General features: G+C 48.6%; 1 protein-coding gene across 4 annotated transcripts in view; it reads left to right on the top strand.

Moving 5' to 3' along the window:
- LOC108572878 (unc-112-related protein-like) overlaps nucleotides 1-15,174 on the top strand; it is a 48,146-nt gene extending 32,972 nt beyond the window's left edge. The window contains exons 4-12 of one of the 4 annotated variants that reach the window (XM_017935207.1): nucleotides 1,235-1,242; nucleotides 3,641-3,646; nucleotides 10,266-10,487; nucleotides 11,351-11,613; nucleotides 11,983-12,402; nucleotides 12,958-13,386; nucleotides 13,784-13,996; nucleotides 14,071-14,307; nucleotides 14,364-15,174. In XM_017935207.1, coding sequence (XP_017790696.1) covers nucleotides 1,235-1,242; nucleotides 3,641-3,646; nucleotides 10,266-10,487; nucleotides 11,351-11,613; nucleotides 11,983-12,402; nucleotides 12,958-13,386; nucleotides 13,784-13,996; nucleotides 14,071-14,307; nucleotides 14,364-14,564 — 1,999 coding nt within the window. In that variant the 3' untranslated portion in view covers nucleotides 14,565-15,174. Of the gene's footprint in view, nucleotides 1-1,234; nucleotides 1,243-3,640; nucleotides 3,647-10,253; nucleotides 10,488-11,350; nucleotides 11,620-11,982; nucleotides 12,403-12,957; nucleotides 13,387-13,783; nucleotides 13,997-14,070; nucleotides 14,308-14,363 lie in introns of all 4 variants that reach the window. The other 3 variants (XM_017935206.1, XM_017935205.1, XM_017935204.1) reach the window with 3 other exon arrangements.
- The last annotated feature ends 20 nt before the right edge of the window (nucleotides 15,175-15,194 follow it).

Raw genomic sequence — 15,194 nt, 5'->3', positions numbered from 1 at the left:
GTTACTCGTCCTGTGGGACTTTACACAGCGCTATCCTATCGATCTCCGTATAGATACGAGATATCGAACGAAGGGAGTGCTCCGTCCTGACCCGATTCTATCGTTGCCGGGCAAACAAAGACAGAGGCCACCCACACTTATGAAATTCCAGCACAATCTCGCCTAGTATCGCTATGCCAGCCTGCGGCTACCGTTCGAGAAGGTTTCCTGTATTTTGCACCACGCGCGTGTAATTTATTCGCGAGCGGGGAACGCGACTCGTCGTCGCCTTATTGAAAAATAGCTTTTCACACCGGATAGAAGAGACATTAGTGTATGAAAGTATGTAACAGGTAATCGACAATTATTCCAAGTATCGCGAAGGAACGTGAACTCGGATGGCCGAGATTGATATATCACTGTTGGAATTTTGTAACGGAGGGAAACGATGGGCGTAGACGTTGACGAGATACTATCTGCGTATTCACCTTGTTTGCATGCTCGCCGGGGATCGTTCTTCCGCCAGTCACGTTTCGCAATAAAGTCAAGATCTGATGCTTGTTGTCGCGAGATGATTACAACGTTTCATCCTCCGATTATACTTTGTAATATCTGATATTTCAAAGGAGAGGATAACGAAGAATCGATGGAAATGAAGAAGAAGTGTGACATGTGACGCGAGACGAAACGCGGCGCGTTTGCAACGGAAACAGTTACGGCCTTGACTCGTTAATTAAATTCAGCATACATATTCATTCATTGGCTCGGAGGAAGTCCATACAGGTAGCGTCATCGTTCTGTGCTACCAGTCGCTAGTTTCGTTTCACCAACAGAGAGTAGGAGAGTTGGAACGCGGTTTGACGCGTGTCGTGCGTCATCGCAGCGCGGTTTTCGTAAAGCGACTTATCGTTTTCTGGTCGCAGATCCGACGCCCATATAGGACGATTTCGTGTCGTTCTTCTAAAAACGGCGGACAATCCGATGTCCGCAGACGCCACCCTTTTATGGTAGAGCGGACAGTTACACGTCGCCGCCGTCGCTTGTCTCCCTTCTTATCGGGTGAGCGGCGCGACGCGGCCACTTTCCGAGAATAAAATATAAAACTATCGATCAGTCGTGAGACCGAGGGGACAGTTTTCCAGCCGAACACCTGTTGCACGGCGTCGCGACGCATTTTTCTTTCCTTTCGATTTGTCACGGCGTTAAAACGCACTTGAAGAAGAAACTGTAAAAACTCGGCGTGGAAATGACGCAGAGAAAATCGTACTGTTTTCGGTGAATTTAAAGGCCGCGAGAAAGGTTTGCGGATCTAAATTTCTCAGCGTGCATATTTAGAGGCGAGATTTGTGACGGATCAGTTCCAGCAGAACAGAGAGCAGATTGAACGTTTGGCGTTTAACGGGGTCACCGATGGCCTGCTGATGGCAAAAGTGGATCGAAAAGGGGGACACGAGCAACAGCCAGTCGCGATAGACCGACGATACGCATCTACGCGTGTACGCGCGCCGCGTGCGTAATTGCGTGGCCCCGTACACGCCCCCAGAAAACGTCAGATAAAGCTTAATCGTTCCGTGGAGAGTTATTTAAAGCTCGCTCGGCCACACTTGAAATTCGAGGCCTATTTAGGCTCGACAACGCTCGTCTTCCGTGAAAAATACGGCTGGATTGCCTCTTGAGACACCGCGATTACTCGGCCTCCTAGCCACCAGTCGTATTATGTTAATCACGACCTTGTCTGCAGCGTGTCTCGAGCATGGTCTAATGGTCTTAATGATATTTGACGTTTGGCAGCTACTGGTCATATTCCTGGGCGCGATACTCGTGATTAAACATCGGAGATTAACGGTTCACGGTGTTTGAAGCTTTCAGCCAGCTTCACTTCCCAATTTGTCGACACGCTTGCGTAATAATCACGTGTGTCAGTTTCACTGTACGTAGAGTGTAGTAAGCAAAAGGCCAACAAACGAATTAACCTCGATTGTCGGAGAAGCGAAAAGCGCGATATTTGCAGTCGGCTTTAATCTTACAGCGACAAAGGAGAGAGGCGACTCATTATCCACGATGCACGGAAAGATAAGGCGTAACAAGTGTTTTAAAACGTTGCTTTCATTGTTCCAAGGGATTCTTCTCACGGATCATCTAACTGTTTCACTCTCGGCGCGAGACGCTCGACCGATCGTTCGACGAACTCCGGCTCTGCTCGGTGAATGCGTAATGCCTAATTATCGTACGATCTAACCGGGGAAAACGAGCCGCGTTTCCTCCAAGCAGCGTGATCTTCGTCGATCCTCGCCGCGGGAATAATCGGAGAAAGACGCGCGTCGGCGTTGCGTTACGATCGGCGACGCCGCGTTGGTTCGCCGTGACGAACCATACAAACGGATTAAGCTCAGTTAAAGGCGTCCAGAGTGAGTCAGTGCTTATTTTAGAACAATTAAGGGCCGAGCACGCCGCGAAACGGCTCGTGCATTAACCATGACGAAAGGTTTCAGCGTGACAACTGCACTTGGCTGCGGAGTTCGCCGGTCAGCCTGGTTGCATAATTCGGAGGAGCAGTTGTAGTTGTTATTTCGAGGGGCAACTCGATCTTGGTTGAGGAAAGTCGATCGCGACGCGAGCGTACACAGGCTATCACGAGCAGGTATGTACCTAGCTTAAATAGAACGCAACAGGTACAGGCTGAGTAATTTGCATATCTCTTACACTCGTGACGCGCCGTGGACACGGGGGGGACTGTATTGTAATCTCTTAACCCGCGAAGCTGGGTCATCTCTGACCCGTACAGGAGGTTCGTGGAATATAAAAAATTCTGTTATTTTGCGATAACATGGAAAAATGGTATATACAAAACTTGCACGGTACAGTGAGGACTATACATATATACCTAATGTGGGAGATTTCGTCTCTACTTTGTTTAAATAGAATGTTAATCTTGCGGTGGGTCGTGTGTGACTCAGCTCCGCTTTCCGCCGAATGGTTCGCCCACGAATCATTTTTCCAGCGCGATCAATTCGGTTCGTTTGATATATGCTCCAATTTAGAATATCCTACTTTACCAGATGCCAGATATAAAACGCGGTATCTGAATTTAATTGCGCCTGCCGCCAGACAGAACGAGTTTCAGTTACAGGCCGATCAAATCGTAGACGAGGGCGGTCCTCGTTAACGAAATCCACAGGGAGGCGGGTTCTCCCTCGCGAGTGCCAGCACTCTGTCGCTTTGATTTCACGGCATTCGTCTCGCGAGTAGGGAGAAGAAGCGGCGCCGCGTTTAATCGGCCGAGAAATGAAAGGGGCTAGGGGGTACCAGGCCGGGACTTCCTTCGGCCTCTGCTCGTTCCTCTGCAGTTTTCCTGCGAGCTCGTCTTTGTGTTTTGCTCGAGGGTGACTCGACAATGCTCCAGCCCGGCAAACAGGGCCACGGGGGAGAAAGAAATCTCTGAGAACCGCGGAGGGTTGCATCTCAGGCACGGATGCGACGTAATTAAAGAGGAGAAAAGAAAAGAGGAAAAAGCGTGCACTTGCGTGTGCACCCTCGATGATGCACGCTTCACGCTTACTATGGCTACTATATAAAATAAATACTCCCGGCACACACGATTCTGCCCTTGTAACCCAAATTCTACGGTTCAGAAAGCCGCGAAATCATGGTGCAAATAGAGCCAAGGGTGTCCGTCACGCGATTCTTCGCAAACACCCCTGCTGGAAGGTTGAATCCACCCCTGAGCGTGCTCGTAGCGCTCGTCCTTGTTGACAGAACCACAGCTCCACGCGTCCTTCTGTGGCCCTCTCTCTGTCGTTCCTTCTCAATGGCCCACATTTCTCCGCACAATTGCAGAGAGCCGCGCGGGGAGGCTGCCTCTCTCTATCCCCCTTGAAACCCCTTGGTTTTTCGCGCAGGAACTCGCCGAGGAGGAAAAGGGTGTGGAGGGTCCCTTTTGAAACGATATGCTGCATTGTCACCGTGGTACAGCCATTATTACATCATAATATTAGATCGCGACTTCCGTCGTGAGATCGTTTTGTTCCGCGGAAAGGGGTGTTATGTGTGGCCACGTGCGACGCGCGTTTCGTCTCTCCCTCCTACCGCCCCATTAAGCGTTTATCCCGGTATATACTATGAGCAGCGTTTACACAGGCTCCGCCACGTGCTCTCCCTGTGATTTCAATATTTACGTGTATATTAGAGCGGCGAGATAATCCTGTGTCGCTTAAGGAGCCTGTAGTATTTTAAAAGAAAACACAGATAAAACGCGGTTCACGTGCCGTCGAAAGAGTTGTGTAATAGTAGGTAGTTGGAAGAGAGGTGAATTCTCGAGGATTTCTATCGCGTTGCTTCGTCTTTTCTTTTTTCTTTTTTTTTTTTTGTTCAGTGAATGTTGCACACGCGACACACGGGGTCGATGAGAATTGCTCGGTCAGCTGTTTGACACTGTTGTCTCGCAGCGAGGATCAACGCTCGGTTTGCGGACAGTTGATATGCAACGAGCGACGATAATGAGCCTTGTAGGAACGTGTACGGTTACCTGCACGCGGTGTATACCTACATGCACGATTCGATGCACTGTGCACGTATTGGGAATCGTAAACTCGGCCCAGTTTCTTCGTTACACTTTCCCCCGTCGTCGCGGTCGCCGCGATTGTCTTTCGAAAAATGATCGCTTGAAAATTCTGCCTTGTGGCTGTTTTAACTGTTCCCTTTTCTATTATCAGGTCGTTCAGGTAAAAGTTTATAAAAGCGAATCGACAGAAATCTCAGTACGCCTTAGCTTTGACTCAGTCCTTCAATTTACGATCTCGCTAAATTTCTTCCACCGACTATACACGAAATTAACGCTCTTGTAACATGTAGGTAAAAGTGTGTCGAACCTTACTTCAAATAAAACTGTTTAATTTCAGTAGCGCTATAGTTTGCCAAAACGCACTTTTATTATGACCTAACGAGACGCTTCGCAGGTTCTTTCTGCATTATCAAACATACCGATCGTACCTTTGCTCGATTCGCAGAATTTTCTAAACGATGCAGCCACGTTAATTGAATAAAATCCCCGTGGTATTGAAAGGGTGGGATTAAAGCTGGTATATTCCAGATGCAGCGCTAAACGACGAACAAATGTACGGCAATTAGAGGGGACTGTAAACGAGGCTCGACACGAATCACCGTGTTCGAACGCCTCGTCCCCGATGTTCCGTTGAATCGTCAGGCAAAAGGAGAGGAGAGGCACGCGGTCACGGATTTTTCAGCAAAAGGATTCCCTGGGGCGGCGACTCGTTGGCCTGCGCCCATCGTGGAGGCTTGGTGATAAATTTTCGGCTAAGAAGCGGCCTTAATGACGGTGGCCTCCGTTTCCACCGGCAATCTCGCCGGTTCTCGAGGGTAGCGTGTGCAATTGATTCGATCGAGGAGCATTCCTCGAGGCGGGCACAGGTGCCGCGTGCAATATCAATGCGGTACCCCGCCTAATTATTCAAATTACCCGAGGCTTTAGAGAATTCTTAATCAGACGGTAGTTCGTTTTCTCGCGATCGTCGGCGTTCTTAGTACTTGAAATTTCGCTCAGTTTCAGTTAAAAGCGAACCTGTTTATTACACGCGTCCTTCTCGGTTACGCCGGAATACTCTTGGAAATTGTCTGAAATTTTCCGCGTGTTTTCCCCTCTCTCTCTCTTATCCCTCTGTTGGTTCTCGCTGCTTCAGTCAGACAAGTTTAACAGAAAGTCACGTTTCTACCGTTGGCAAAGTACATTTCACTGGAATTTCCATGGAACGTGAGTGTTCCTTTGGAATTCTTCCGCTATGTCGGCTCTCGATTTACACCAACGAGTAGGTATTTACACGAGCCTCCAGACGCGGTCCTACCGAAAATAGCTTCAGTCAAGACTGTTACGAGGAGAGCAGCACGGTTTCTGTTCCGTCATCGACGGCTTCCTTGCCGAAAAATAACAACGTTTAATAGCAGTCGAAAATAGCTACTTCGAAGGTAGTGAGGTATCGTTTGAAACAATATCCGCGTTTCGATCGAACCAGGAACGAAGAGAAACAGAGCGCAATTGAACACGACGAATGTTTCATTTTGAGAAAGAAGTAAGAATTTTGATGAATTTCGAAGAAAGGAGATTTCCGCGTGGACGAGGCCGATCTGTCGAAGGAGACGCTCTCACACGCGTTTCCGGTCACCAGCACGAGCAATAAAACGACCTGGAAGAAGAGGCGTCGTTTTTCTCGTTTGTGTGTCACGGTGCCACTCCTAGCGGTACACCGCTCGCGCACATCGGCCCCTCGTTGTTATGCAAAGAACATTTTCTCGCCGACGAATCGACGCTGTGTTCCTTCTTCTCTATCCGCGTCTCTCGCTAAGGTATCGTTCGCATTATTTTCCACCGTGATATTTCTCGTTCACGTAAGTGCATACACCGTTCGTTGCACTTCTCACGGTCGAACTTCCTGCAAGGTGGAGCCATTGTTCGTCGGTAAATGTCACCCGTGCCGCATCCTTGCATACGAGACCATAAGCCACGTCATTCGGAAGCTATAACTGTGTGATCGTAGATTCTGCATACCGTGAAAAGGAGCAAGTAGCAACGAGAATTTTCCAAGTGCTTCGGAAAAAGGTTTTGGGACTCGAATTTGTGATCTTGAGGTCCTCTGCGATATTGATCACTCGATTTGAACATTTGGCAGACGGTGAACTTTTTACCACGGATGCAGAAATTTTCCAAGTCCTTGAGAAAAAGAAGGTTCATGCGTCCAGAATCGAATACGCGATCTTCAGGTCCTCTGCGACACTGGCCAGCCTCTTTAACCCTTTCGCTGTGGCAAATTTTTATACGTAACGTGTACTGGAGAGGGTGAAGTTTTAAAATTCGGTTTATTAAATTAAGGTGGAAGACCGAAAGACTCGAGCAAATTTTCAAAAAGCTTTTCGGCGCCAATAGCAATGAAAGGGATTTCGTACAGGTTTTCGATTGTTCTAAATCTCCTGCAAAATTAATAGGACGTTGAATCCAAGCTTTTGTAGGTCGTAGAATTCCCTCCTTTTCCTCTGTTCCTACGTAACAGTATCCTATAAGACGATATTTCCAACATATTCAGGTTGAACGTTGGAGTGTGCATACAAGAGCGAAGCAAAGATCAGCATAGAGAATTTCCCAGTCGGAATCTCTCCCCTGCGTTCATCGAGCCCTCGTGAACGGGGTCACCCAACAAACGGCCGGATTTGCGTAAGTGGCTCCGGTATTTGCATCGTATGCGACACAACCCGTGTACGAACGTCTAATTGAATATTTTATACCGGGACAGACGTCGGTTAATATCTTGTAGTTGCGGAGCTTCTTAACGAAAGACAATGCATACTAAACGCGTCGTAGGTAGCCTGTACACGCGTGTTGTAATATCTAGCAGCGGAATGTTGTTTCTAGCCTTTCCTTCTTTGCTCGAAACGCTAAGAAAAGTCTCTGTTATTCCGTGCTGCGTCGTTTCAATTTTTCTAAGAGTTAAAAATCACGCGGCAGGCGTCGAAGGTCTCGAAGGTTCGCGACAGGAGGGCAACATGGCTGCTCGAGTCCTAAAATTCGCCTAATATTTATAGACCGCAGCTGCACAATCGTGGGAGCAGCAAGGCTTTTCTTCTCTGTAGCTGTGCCTCTCACAGAGGTGTCCTCCTCTCCTACCGATGCAACGTGTAACGGTGCGTAAAAACCGCGTGGCACGACAGGTCACTGTTGGAAAAAATCATCCCATTAACGGTACGTCGTCCTTTGAATTCGTCGCGCGCCTCGCGACCACTCTGTCGCATAGAAAAGAGACTCGACGAGCGAGTATCGTAGGAACGTATTGGCACGACGCGAATCGAGCAACGACGACGGACGACTCTCGTGCTCGTTCGAGAGAGAAAGAGAATAGAATCTGTCGGAGATAACTAGCTCGATCTGATTAGACGCGAGAGTCGACGTGAACACTGTCCACTCAGACTGAGCCACTCGTCCTCGAGAGAGGTTTGAAAACATCTTGTTAAGCTTTTGTACCGGAGACACAGGTTTGCAGCGACGAGGAGGTGCTTGACATCGGTACATTGTTCTCTCGTAGCCCGTGGCAGCTGTAGCGTAGAAACAGCTTCTTTCGGAAGAACGTCAGTCACTTTGCACCTTGCACAGTGTCCATAAATATCCGGAGGTGTTTCACTTTGGAACGAAAAAAAAAAGGAAGAAAATCGAACCACTTGAGCCACCGCAATCCCATTCACACTCGGTGTGTTCCGTTTTCTCCGCCATGTGGTCGGCGTAATAGTCACTCGGGATGGTGTTGGAGGATTTCGTCGGACGTAGTCGTTAAATCGAGCGGAACAGCTGTGAAAATTTGTTCGTCAAACACGTGTGTAGGTGTGTGTGTCGCGCGTGTTTCCCCAGAAGACTGGAAACGGACCGGTTTTCCCCGGTGTTCGAGAGGCAGCGAGGGATGAAACCCTTGAGCCAGCCGACACCCTTGTCGACGACGTCTTCTCGCACACAAGGGGTTGTGTCTCGCAGGCTTGGCTGCTCTTGTGCGAAAGAATGGACACAAAGGGGGGACGGGGGTGGCAACTTCGGGACAAATCTTTGGTACACGAGCGTGTATACACGTTCTCAAAGGTTCATTGTAATCGCTTCTTTCGGGGAGAGAGTCGATGCACGCGACGGAGAATCGAAGGGAAAGAAGAGGCTGGTTTGGCCACTCTCTTTCTCTCTCTCTCTCTCGACGTGCTGGGATTGTCGCGAGAGTAGAAACAAACGTACGAGGAAGCCTTTTGAAGAGAGAAAGACGCGACAGGGCCCCGGGACCCTTTCATGTCGCACCCCTTCAATTTTATCTCCGCAACAGTTACTCCAGAAGGGGGGAGTGCGGCGTAATTAGTGGATCGCGACGGATACCTTGACTCTCGGCAATTATAGGGGCCCTTGACGTTACTGGGGAATAATGCTGGTGTATACGACTCGAGGTGGGTTGTAAGGAGGGTAGAGTTGTAGGGAGCAATATGTTTCGCTTAACTGGATCGTTTCGGGGTTCCCTTGTGTATATCTTATCGACAAATAGCGTGGAAGCATTAGAGTGCCGTTACGTATCTCGACCTGCTGTTCCAAACTTTCATTTTCAATAATGCACCTTTCGATGTACAGTCGGCAGAAGAAATACAGCGACGTCGTAAATTACGTCGAAGCTGTCTTACTGCAGAATCCAAAGACTGTTAACTAAATTGCAAAAGAAAACAAAGTGGTGTTCGCTAATTAATAACTCTCGGACGTGTGAACTGTGACGCTTGACCACGATATTTCTTCCACCGACTACACCGCGTGGCTGTCATTCAGAGAAAATTAGAAACTCGGCGATGAATCGCGACGTGGAAACCCGATAGCCGGTCCAAGTGATAACTTTACGCGGCAATAACGTAAACAGGACGCGCGGTAGGACCCAGCCACGTGGTCGTTAAGACCGCGGCGTGCGTAAATCATGGAAGGCGCGTATCGGGGCCCGGATAGGAAGCGTCGCGAAGCTTCTGACGCACATGTCCCGGATACGGGGCCTCGGGAAAGAAAAACACGGAGTACACACGTCCAACGCATCCAGCGTTGTGGCTCTCTAACGAGGATAGGAGGAGGGGTTTAAGGCTGCGGTCAGAGACTTGGGAAGTCGTACATTTGCAACCGCAAGAGAAATTAAATCTACCAAGTTATTGCGCGCGGAATCCTCGAGGAGCCGTCTCGTTCGTATACGTGTAACGAACGACCGAGAACACCGTGAAGAACGTGTAAAAATAGTAACGAACGAAGAGAAACGAGACGTTACGAGAATTATCAAGGCTGCATCACACCCGGAGGAGATTCATTTCAATTTCCCACGAAGGTTTATCGAGTCACTTTAAACGCAGCAGAGGGCTTTATCGATGTTTCCAATACATCCTGACATTCTTTTGCTCCCCCTCTGCTCACCAGTGAATATTCCTCCCCAACAGAGAATTAGGGGTGCCTTCTGTTTCCGGAATCGCGAAACTATCAAAGGGACCGACGATAAAGGCAATAAACACGCATGTCTACGGCCGCCATCTCGTTGGATCTTCATTGATAAATTGACGCTGTGCGTTCGCCTCCCTTTAAGAAGCATTAAACAATCGACCTCCTCCCCCTCTTTCCTGACCATCAACCCAATCGACCACGTCCATCTTCGTAACGCTCTCTCGCGCGCCGCGCAGATAAGAAGGAGTAACGCAACGGCTTTTTCAATTTCCCCTTTCGCTTTTTTCAGACATCGCCATAGACTGGTCCGATCACGCGCTATGGTGGCCAGAGAGGAATCACTGGCTGACCAGAACGAAGAGCACCCTCGATCAGTATGGCGTCGCGGCGGACGCGCTCCTCCACTTCACGCCTATGCACAAGACACTCAGAGTGCAACTTCCTGATACGCGCTTCCTCGACTGCAAGGTGGACTTCTCCGTCAAGACCTTCAACGCGGTGATCAATCTATGCAAAGAACTGGGTGAGTTGGTTTAGTACTGCTGGAAGTACGAAAAAAAAAAGAAAAAAAGAAAAAGAATTGAGAATTCTATCGAAAGTAGACGTGTAAAGTGGAGAAGAAACAGGGACGGTGTTAAGTTTTCGAGTAGAAATGCAAGCAAAGGCTGGTTCGCACGACACGTAACCCGTGACGGCGCTAATTAGTCCCGATAATGAAATAAAATTGTTAAATTCCTGGTCACGCGAAGGTCACGGGAGCCTCCGTGCCTGAAGTTCACCGCAACCGCTCTCTAACGGCCTGGTTTTTTAATCAAGGAAGTGGTGAGCCGCGATAATGAAGCCATTGTTATCGCGACGCTTAGCTGCTTAATTGAAACAAAAAAAAAGGAAAAAGAACGCCGAAAGAAAATATTGTGCAGAAGAAGAATTAATCGTGGTGCTAGTGATACGACTACAATAGAATAGGGTAAAAATTCAGAGTGACGAAGGGAGCGATAGAAACTGCAAGATTGCGAAATAATTTGTCCACGCCTGGTATAGCGGTTGTTATGTCGCGTTTGTTACTTTTTCTCCGACAAATTGACCTCGCAGATAGCCTTCCTCGTGTCATACTCGTAAATAGACATGGTAAACGCGTGAACGCCACGCTCGCCCGCTATTTCTTCGCGACAAACAAATTGCGGGAGAAGAGAGAGAGAGAGAGCGTGTGACGCGTGAAACTGTTACGAAACCTCTCGATGCGTTCATTCCCGATATTGTACAAAAGAACTTAACAATTCACACCTTTTTTTCCTTCGATTTTTTAGCCTGCGAAAGCACGTTTCTTTCAAAAATCCGATGAAAATGAAAAATTCTTCACTCTCTCCCTATTTCTCTAACTATCAGGCATCAGACATCCCGAGGAATTGTCGTTCTGCAAACCGCTCGAGCCGAACCACCTGAAATACAATCTAAAAGACCTGCCGGTGAAGAAGAAGATCGAGCACCAGAAGAACGGCCATTGGAACGTTCCGGCAGACACGAACACGTTCATTCCAGTCAGTCAGAGTCCGAGGGGATCCACGGGCAGCCTGGATCAGAGCAGTCCTTTCATGTGCGCGCCGGTCACACCCAACAACAGAAATCACAGCACACCGATCAGCTCTCCTGTCACGGTGAGTACGAATCTCTAGCGCCCAGAAACATGCTTGTATATCGGTGGGATACGTTGCTCGATCGATAGAGGAAATACATACCAGAGAGCCTGGCCGCCGCGGACCTGTTATGGTAATAAATAGTTCCTCGATCGACCTCATTGCCGCGGCTATGATTTATCGACATTGGCCTATCATTACCGCTTACGGAGTGGTTCATCTCAGAAAACTAATTTGCCTCTCTGGCGTACCGGCCTGTTTTTCCTGGGCCAGCCTCGCTGCTAAGTCATTAGCTCCGCGTATTTATTGCTCTACACCTAGGAGCACGAGACTTTCACGTTCTCCTCCATTATTCCCTCCCCGTTTCTGTTCGTCTTTGAACAGCAGACCGGTACGTGGAAGAGGAACAACAATTCGTCGGGATTCGGTAGCAGCGGTTCCTTCAACGCGAACAACAGCACGATGAGTTTAGAAGCGTTGAACGGAGGATTGTCGGAGTCGTTGGCACAGAGTCCGACCACCATTTCTCCGGAGATCAGAGCAAAATTGATCAGGCCGAAGAACCTCGTGGAACGAGCCAGGATGAACGTAGCGTGGCTGGACTCTTCTCTATCCATCATGGAGCAAGGAATCCGCGAATACGACACCCTCAGGCTGAAGTTCAAGTTCTACTCGTTCTACGACCTGAACCCGAAAACCGACGCTGTCAGGATCAACATGATTTACGAGCAGGCCAAGTGGCAGCTGTTGGCCGAAGAGATCGACTGCACCGAGGAGGAGATGCTGATGTTCGCCGCGTTACAGGTATGTAACCACCTCTCACGTAGACTTCCCTATAACCCTTTCACGTCGCTGGGGGGACCCGCGACCGGGGCCAGCTGTGCGCGATTGTTTACGCGTGGAACGTTTCCACGATCCAAACATCCGCCGCTCCAGATCGGTCTATACGTGCACGCGTAGATACACGCGTGTACGTGGTACGGAAATAGCTGGCGATGACACGACGTATCGCAGCGCGCGCAGAACTTTGGTGGAAAAAAAAAAAACAGAAGAAAAGAGAATATCTGGACGATCGTGGAGAGAGTCTGAAAATAGAGAAAGAAAAGTTGTTTTCCGATTACCTGTCCAATTAGAGAGAGACTCGATCCGCCCGTACGACGCCTCTCTACGCATGCAAATATCTCGTGTTTCCATAAATCGATCGGTAGGACGTATGTACGTTGGTTTTTCCGTCATACGCCTACCGGTTTCCAACGTGGAGCCTGTATATGTATATATGTGTACATAGAGGAGGGACGCGTGAGATATATATCCTAGGCAGAGGAAAAGCGTCGGTGACATTTGTATTCCGTATTGCAGGTGCAAGTGAATCTTCAGGCGAACGTGCCGCAGCCGAGTTACGACAGCAACGGCGCCTCCTCGCCGGTCGAGGACGACATTGACGCAGCCTTGACGGATCTCCAGGTGACCCTGGAGGGCAGCAACATCAGTAACGGGCCCAGCGACATCACTCAGGTGCCGGAGCTCTGCGACTACCTGCGATTCTTGAAGCCGAAGCGTTTCACCCTGAAGGCGTTCAAACGCTACTGGGTCACGTGCAGGGACCTTCAGCTGAGGCTGTACAAGAGCCGGGAGGAGACGAACAGCACCGAGTCACCTGCCCACGTGATCAATTTGCGTGGATGCGAGGTCACGCCAGATGTCCATCTCTCGCAAGGTCGCTACGGGATCAGACTGGAGGTGCCCAGCGCCGAGGGCATGACCGAGATGTGGATCAGATGCGACAATGTGAGTGCACGCTGCCCACGTCGCTCGTGAAGCGTTATTAATTTTACACTTACAATGACTTTCATCTTGTTCTTCTTTTCTTTTTCTCACTAAAGGTAGATTGATGTTGAAATTCTTCTCGTTCAACCGTCGGTCGAGGTAGCTGGGTCATTTTTGACCCGCAGTACTTGTTCTGTAGAAGGTTCGTGAGATATACAGGGTGGGGCAGACACTTTGTTCATCTGAAATGTAGAGATTTTTTTCTTTTTAGTTAGGAACGTGTTTACATAAAAACGGAGAAAGACATTTTGTGGTGGGTCAGATGTGACCCGGCTCCGCTTTTCGTCCGACGGTTAAATTGAGTGTGATAAAAATTCTCACACTCTGTTTAAATATCCTTCCCGGACGATTGTTACAGGAACAGCAGTACGCGAAATGGATGGCAGCGTGTAGATTGGCAGCGAAGGGACGCTCCCTTGCTGATGCCTCTTACGAAAGCGAAGTGAACAGTATCACTGCCTTCCTGCAACTCCAAAGGCCTGCTCCTGCGCCCGCGATCAATCCAAACGCTCTGGATATCGCCCCTGACGACTACGTTGCGCCTAGATTCGTGAAGAAATTCAAAGGAAAGGTATGGTATGGAATTGTTGTACTAACTTCCAGGTGTTTCTTCGTCTTCTAAACTCTTCCCCCTTCTACCCGTAGCTGGTTCAAAGGATTCTCGAAGCACACGCGAATGTCAAGGATCTTCCTTTGGTAGAAGCTAAACTGAACTATATCAAAGCGTGGCAGTCGCTTCCCGAATATGGAATCTCCTTGTTCGTAGTCAGATTCACTGGAAAGAGCAAGGACGAGCTGCTGGGCATTGCTAATAATAGGCTGATGCGGATGGAGCTGCACAGCGGCGATCACTTGAAGACTTGGAGATACAACACGATGAAAGTGAGTAGATCGATCTCGCAGGAAGAACTTTGTGATACTATTCGTCGTTTGTGCAGGCGTGGAACGTGAACTGGGAGGTGAAACACATGATGGTCCAGTTCGAGAAAGAGAGCATCATCTTCGAGTGCCAGTCTGCGGATTGTAAAGTGGTTCACGAGTTTATCGGAGGGTACATCTTCCTGTCGATGCGGTCCAAAGAGGCGAATCAAACGTTGAACGAGGAGATGTTCCACAAGCTGACCGGTGGATGGGTTTAAAAAAATTTACGCGACGTTTGCGAAGATAAGTTTCGTTTGAAAAATTAAAAGAGCCTCGTAACACTCGAGACGAAGTGTTGGTAAATCGTTCTCTGATCTGCGAAAGGACACGCGAGACACCGTTGGTTGACATTTGTAAAAAATACTTAAATCTACAGTTAGACGTTTTATTATATAGTATTTGTAAATAGAAGAGTCGTCTGTGTACAAGTGCCGCGCTCGGTGGAGGGCGCAAAACTTTGTTTCGCCTAGGTAAATTTCGATGGTCGATTGGTCGCGGTTCGCCGCGAGATTAGAAAAAATGTACGGTGAAGTGTTCGTTTTGTACATGATCGCGAGCACAGCGCGATTTTCATTGAGGAAAGTCACGTAATAGATATTACGAGGATAATGTATTTTATAACGGTGAGAGACACGCACAAGAAAAATAAACCGCGCCCTTTTCTACACGCGCGACGCCGTTGATTAAGGTCATGAACGAATTAATATTTTTACAGCGATAAGAAAGCATGTTATTCGAGCTGCCCTCTAGACTCAACCTCATTAGAATAATATTCTTGATAATTCTTTTCGATCCACCGGGTCTATCTCCCTTCAGCAAAAAAAAAAAAAAAAACAAACAAACGTAAG

The sequence above is a fragment of the Habropoda laboriosa genome, unplaced genomic scaffold (assembly GCF_001263275.1).
Source record: "Habropoda laboriosa isolate 0110345459 unplaced genomic scaffold, ASM126327v1 scaffold102, whole genome shotgun sequence".
Taxonomy (NCBI): Eukaryota; Metazoa; Arthropoda; class Insecta; order Hymenoptera; family Apidae; genus Habropoda; species Habropoda laboriosa.
The sequence above is the reverse complement of the archived record's forward strand: the minus strand, read 5'-3'. Positions and strand labels throughout refer to the sequence as shown.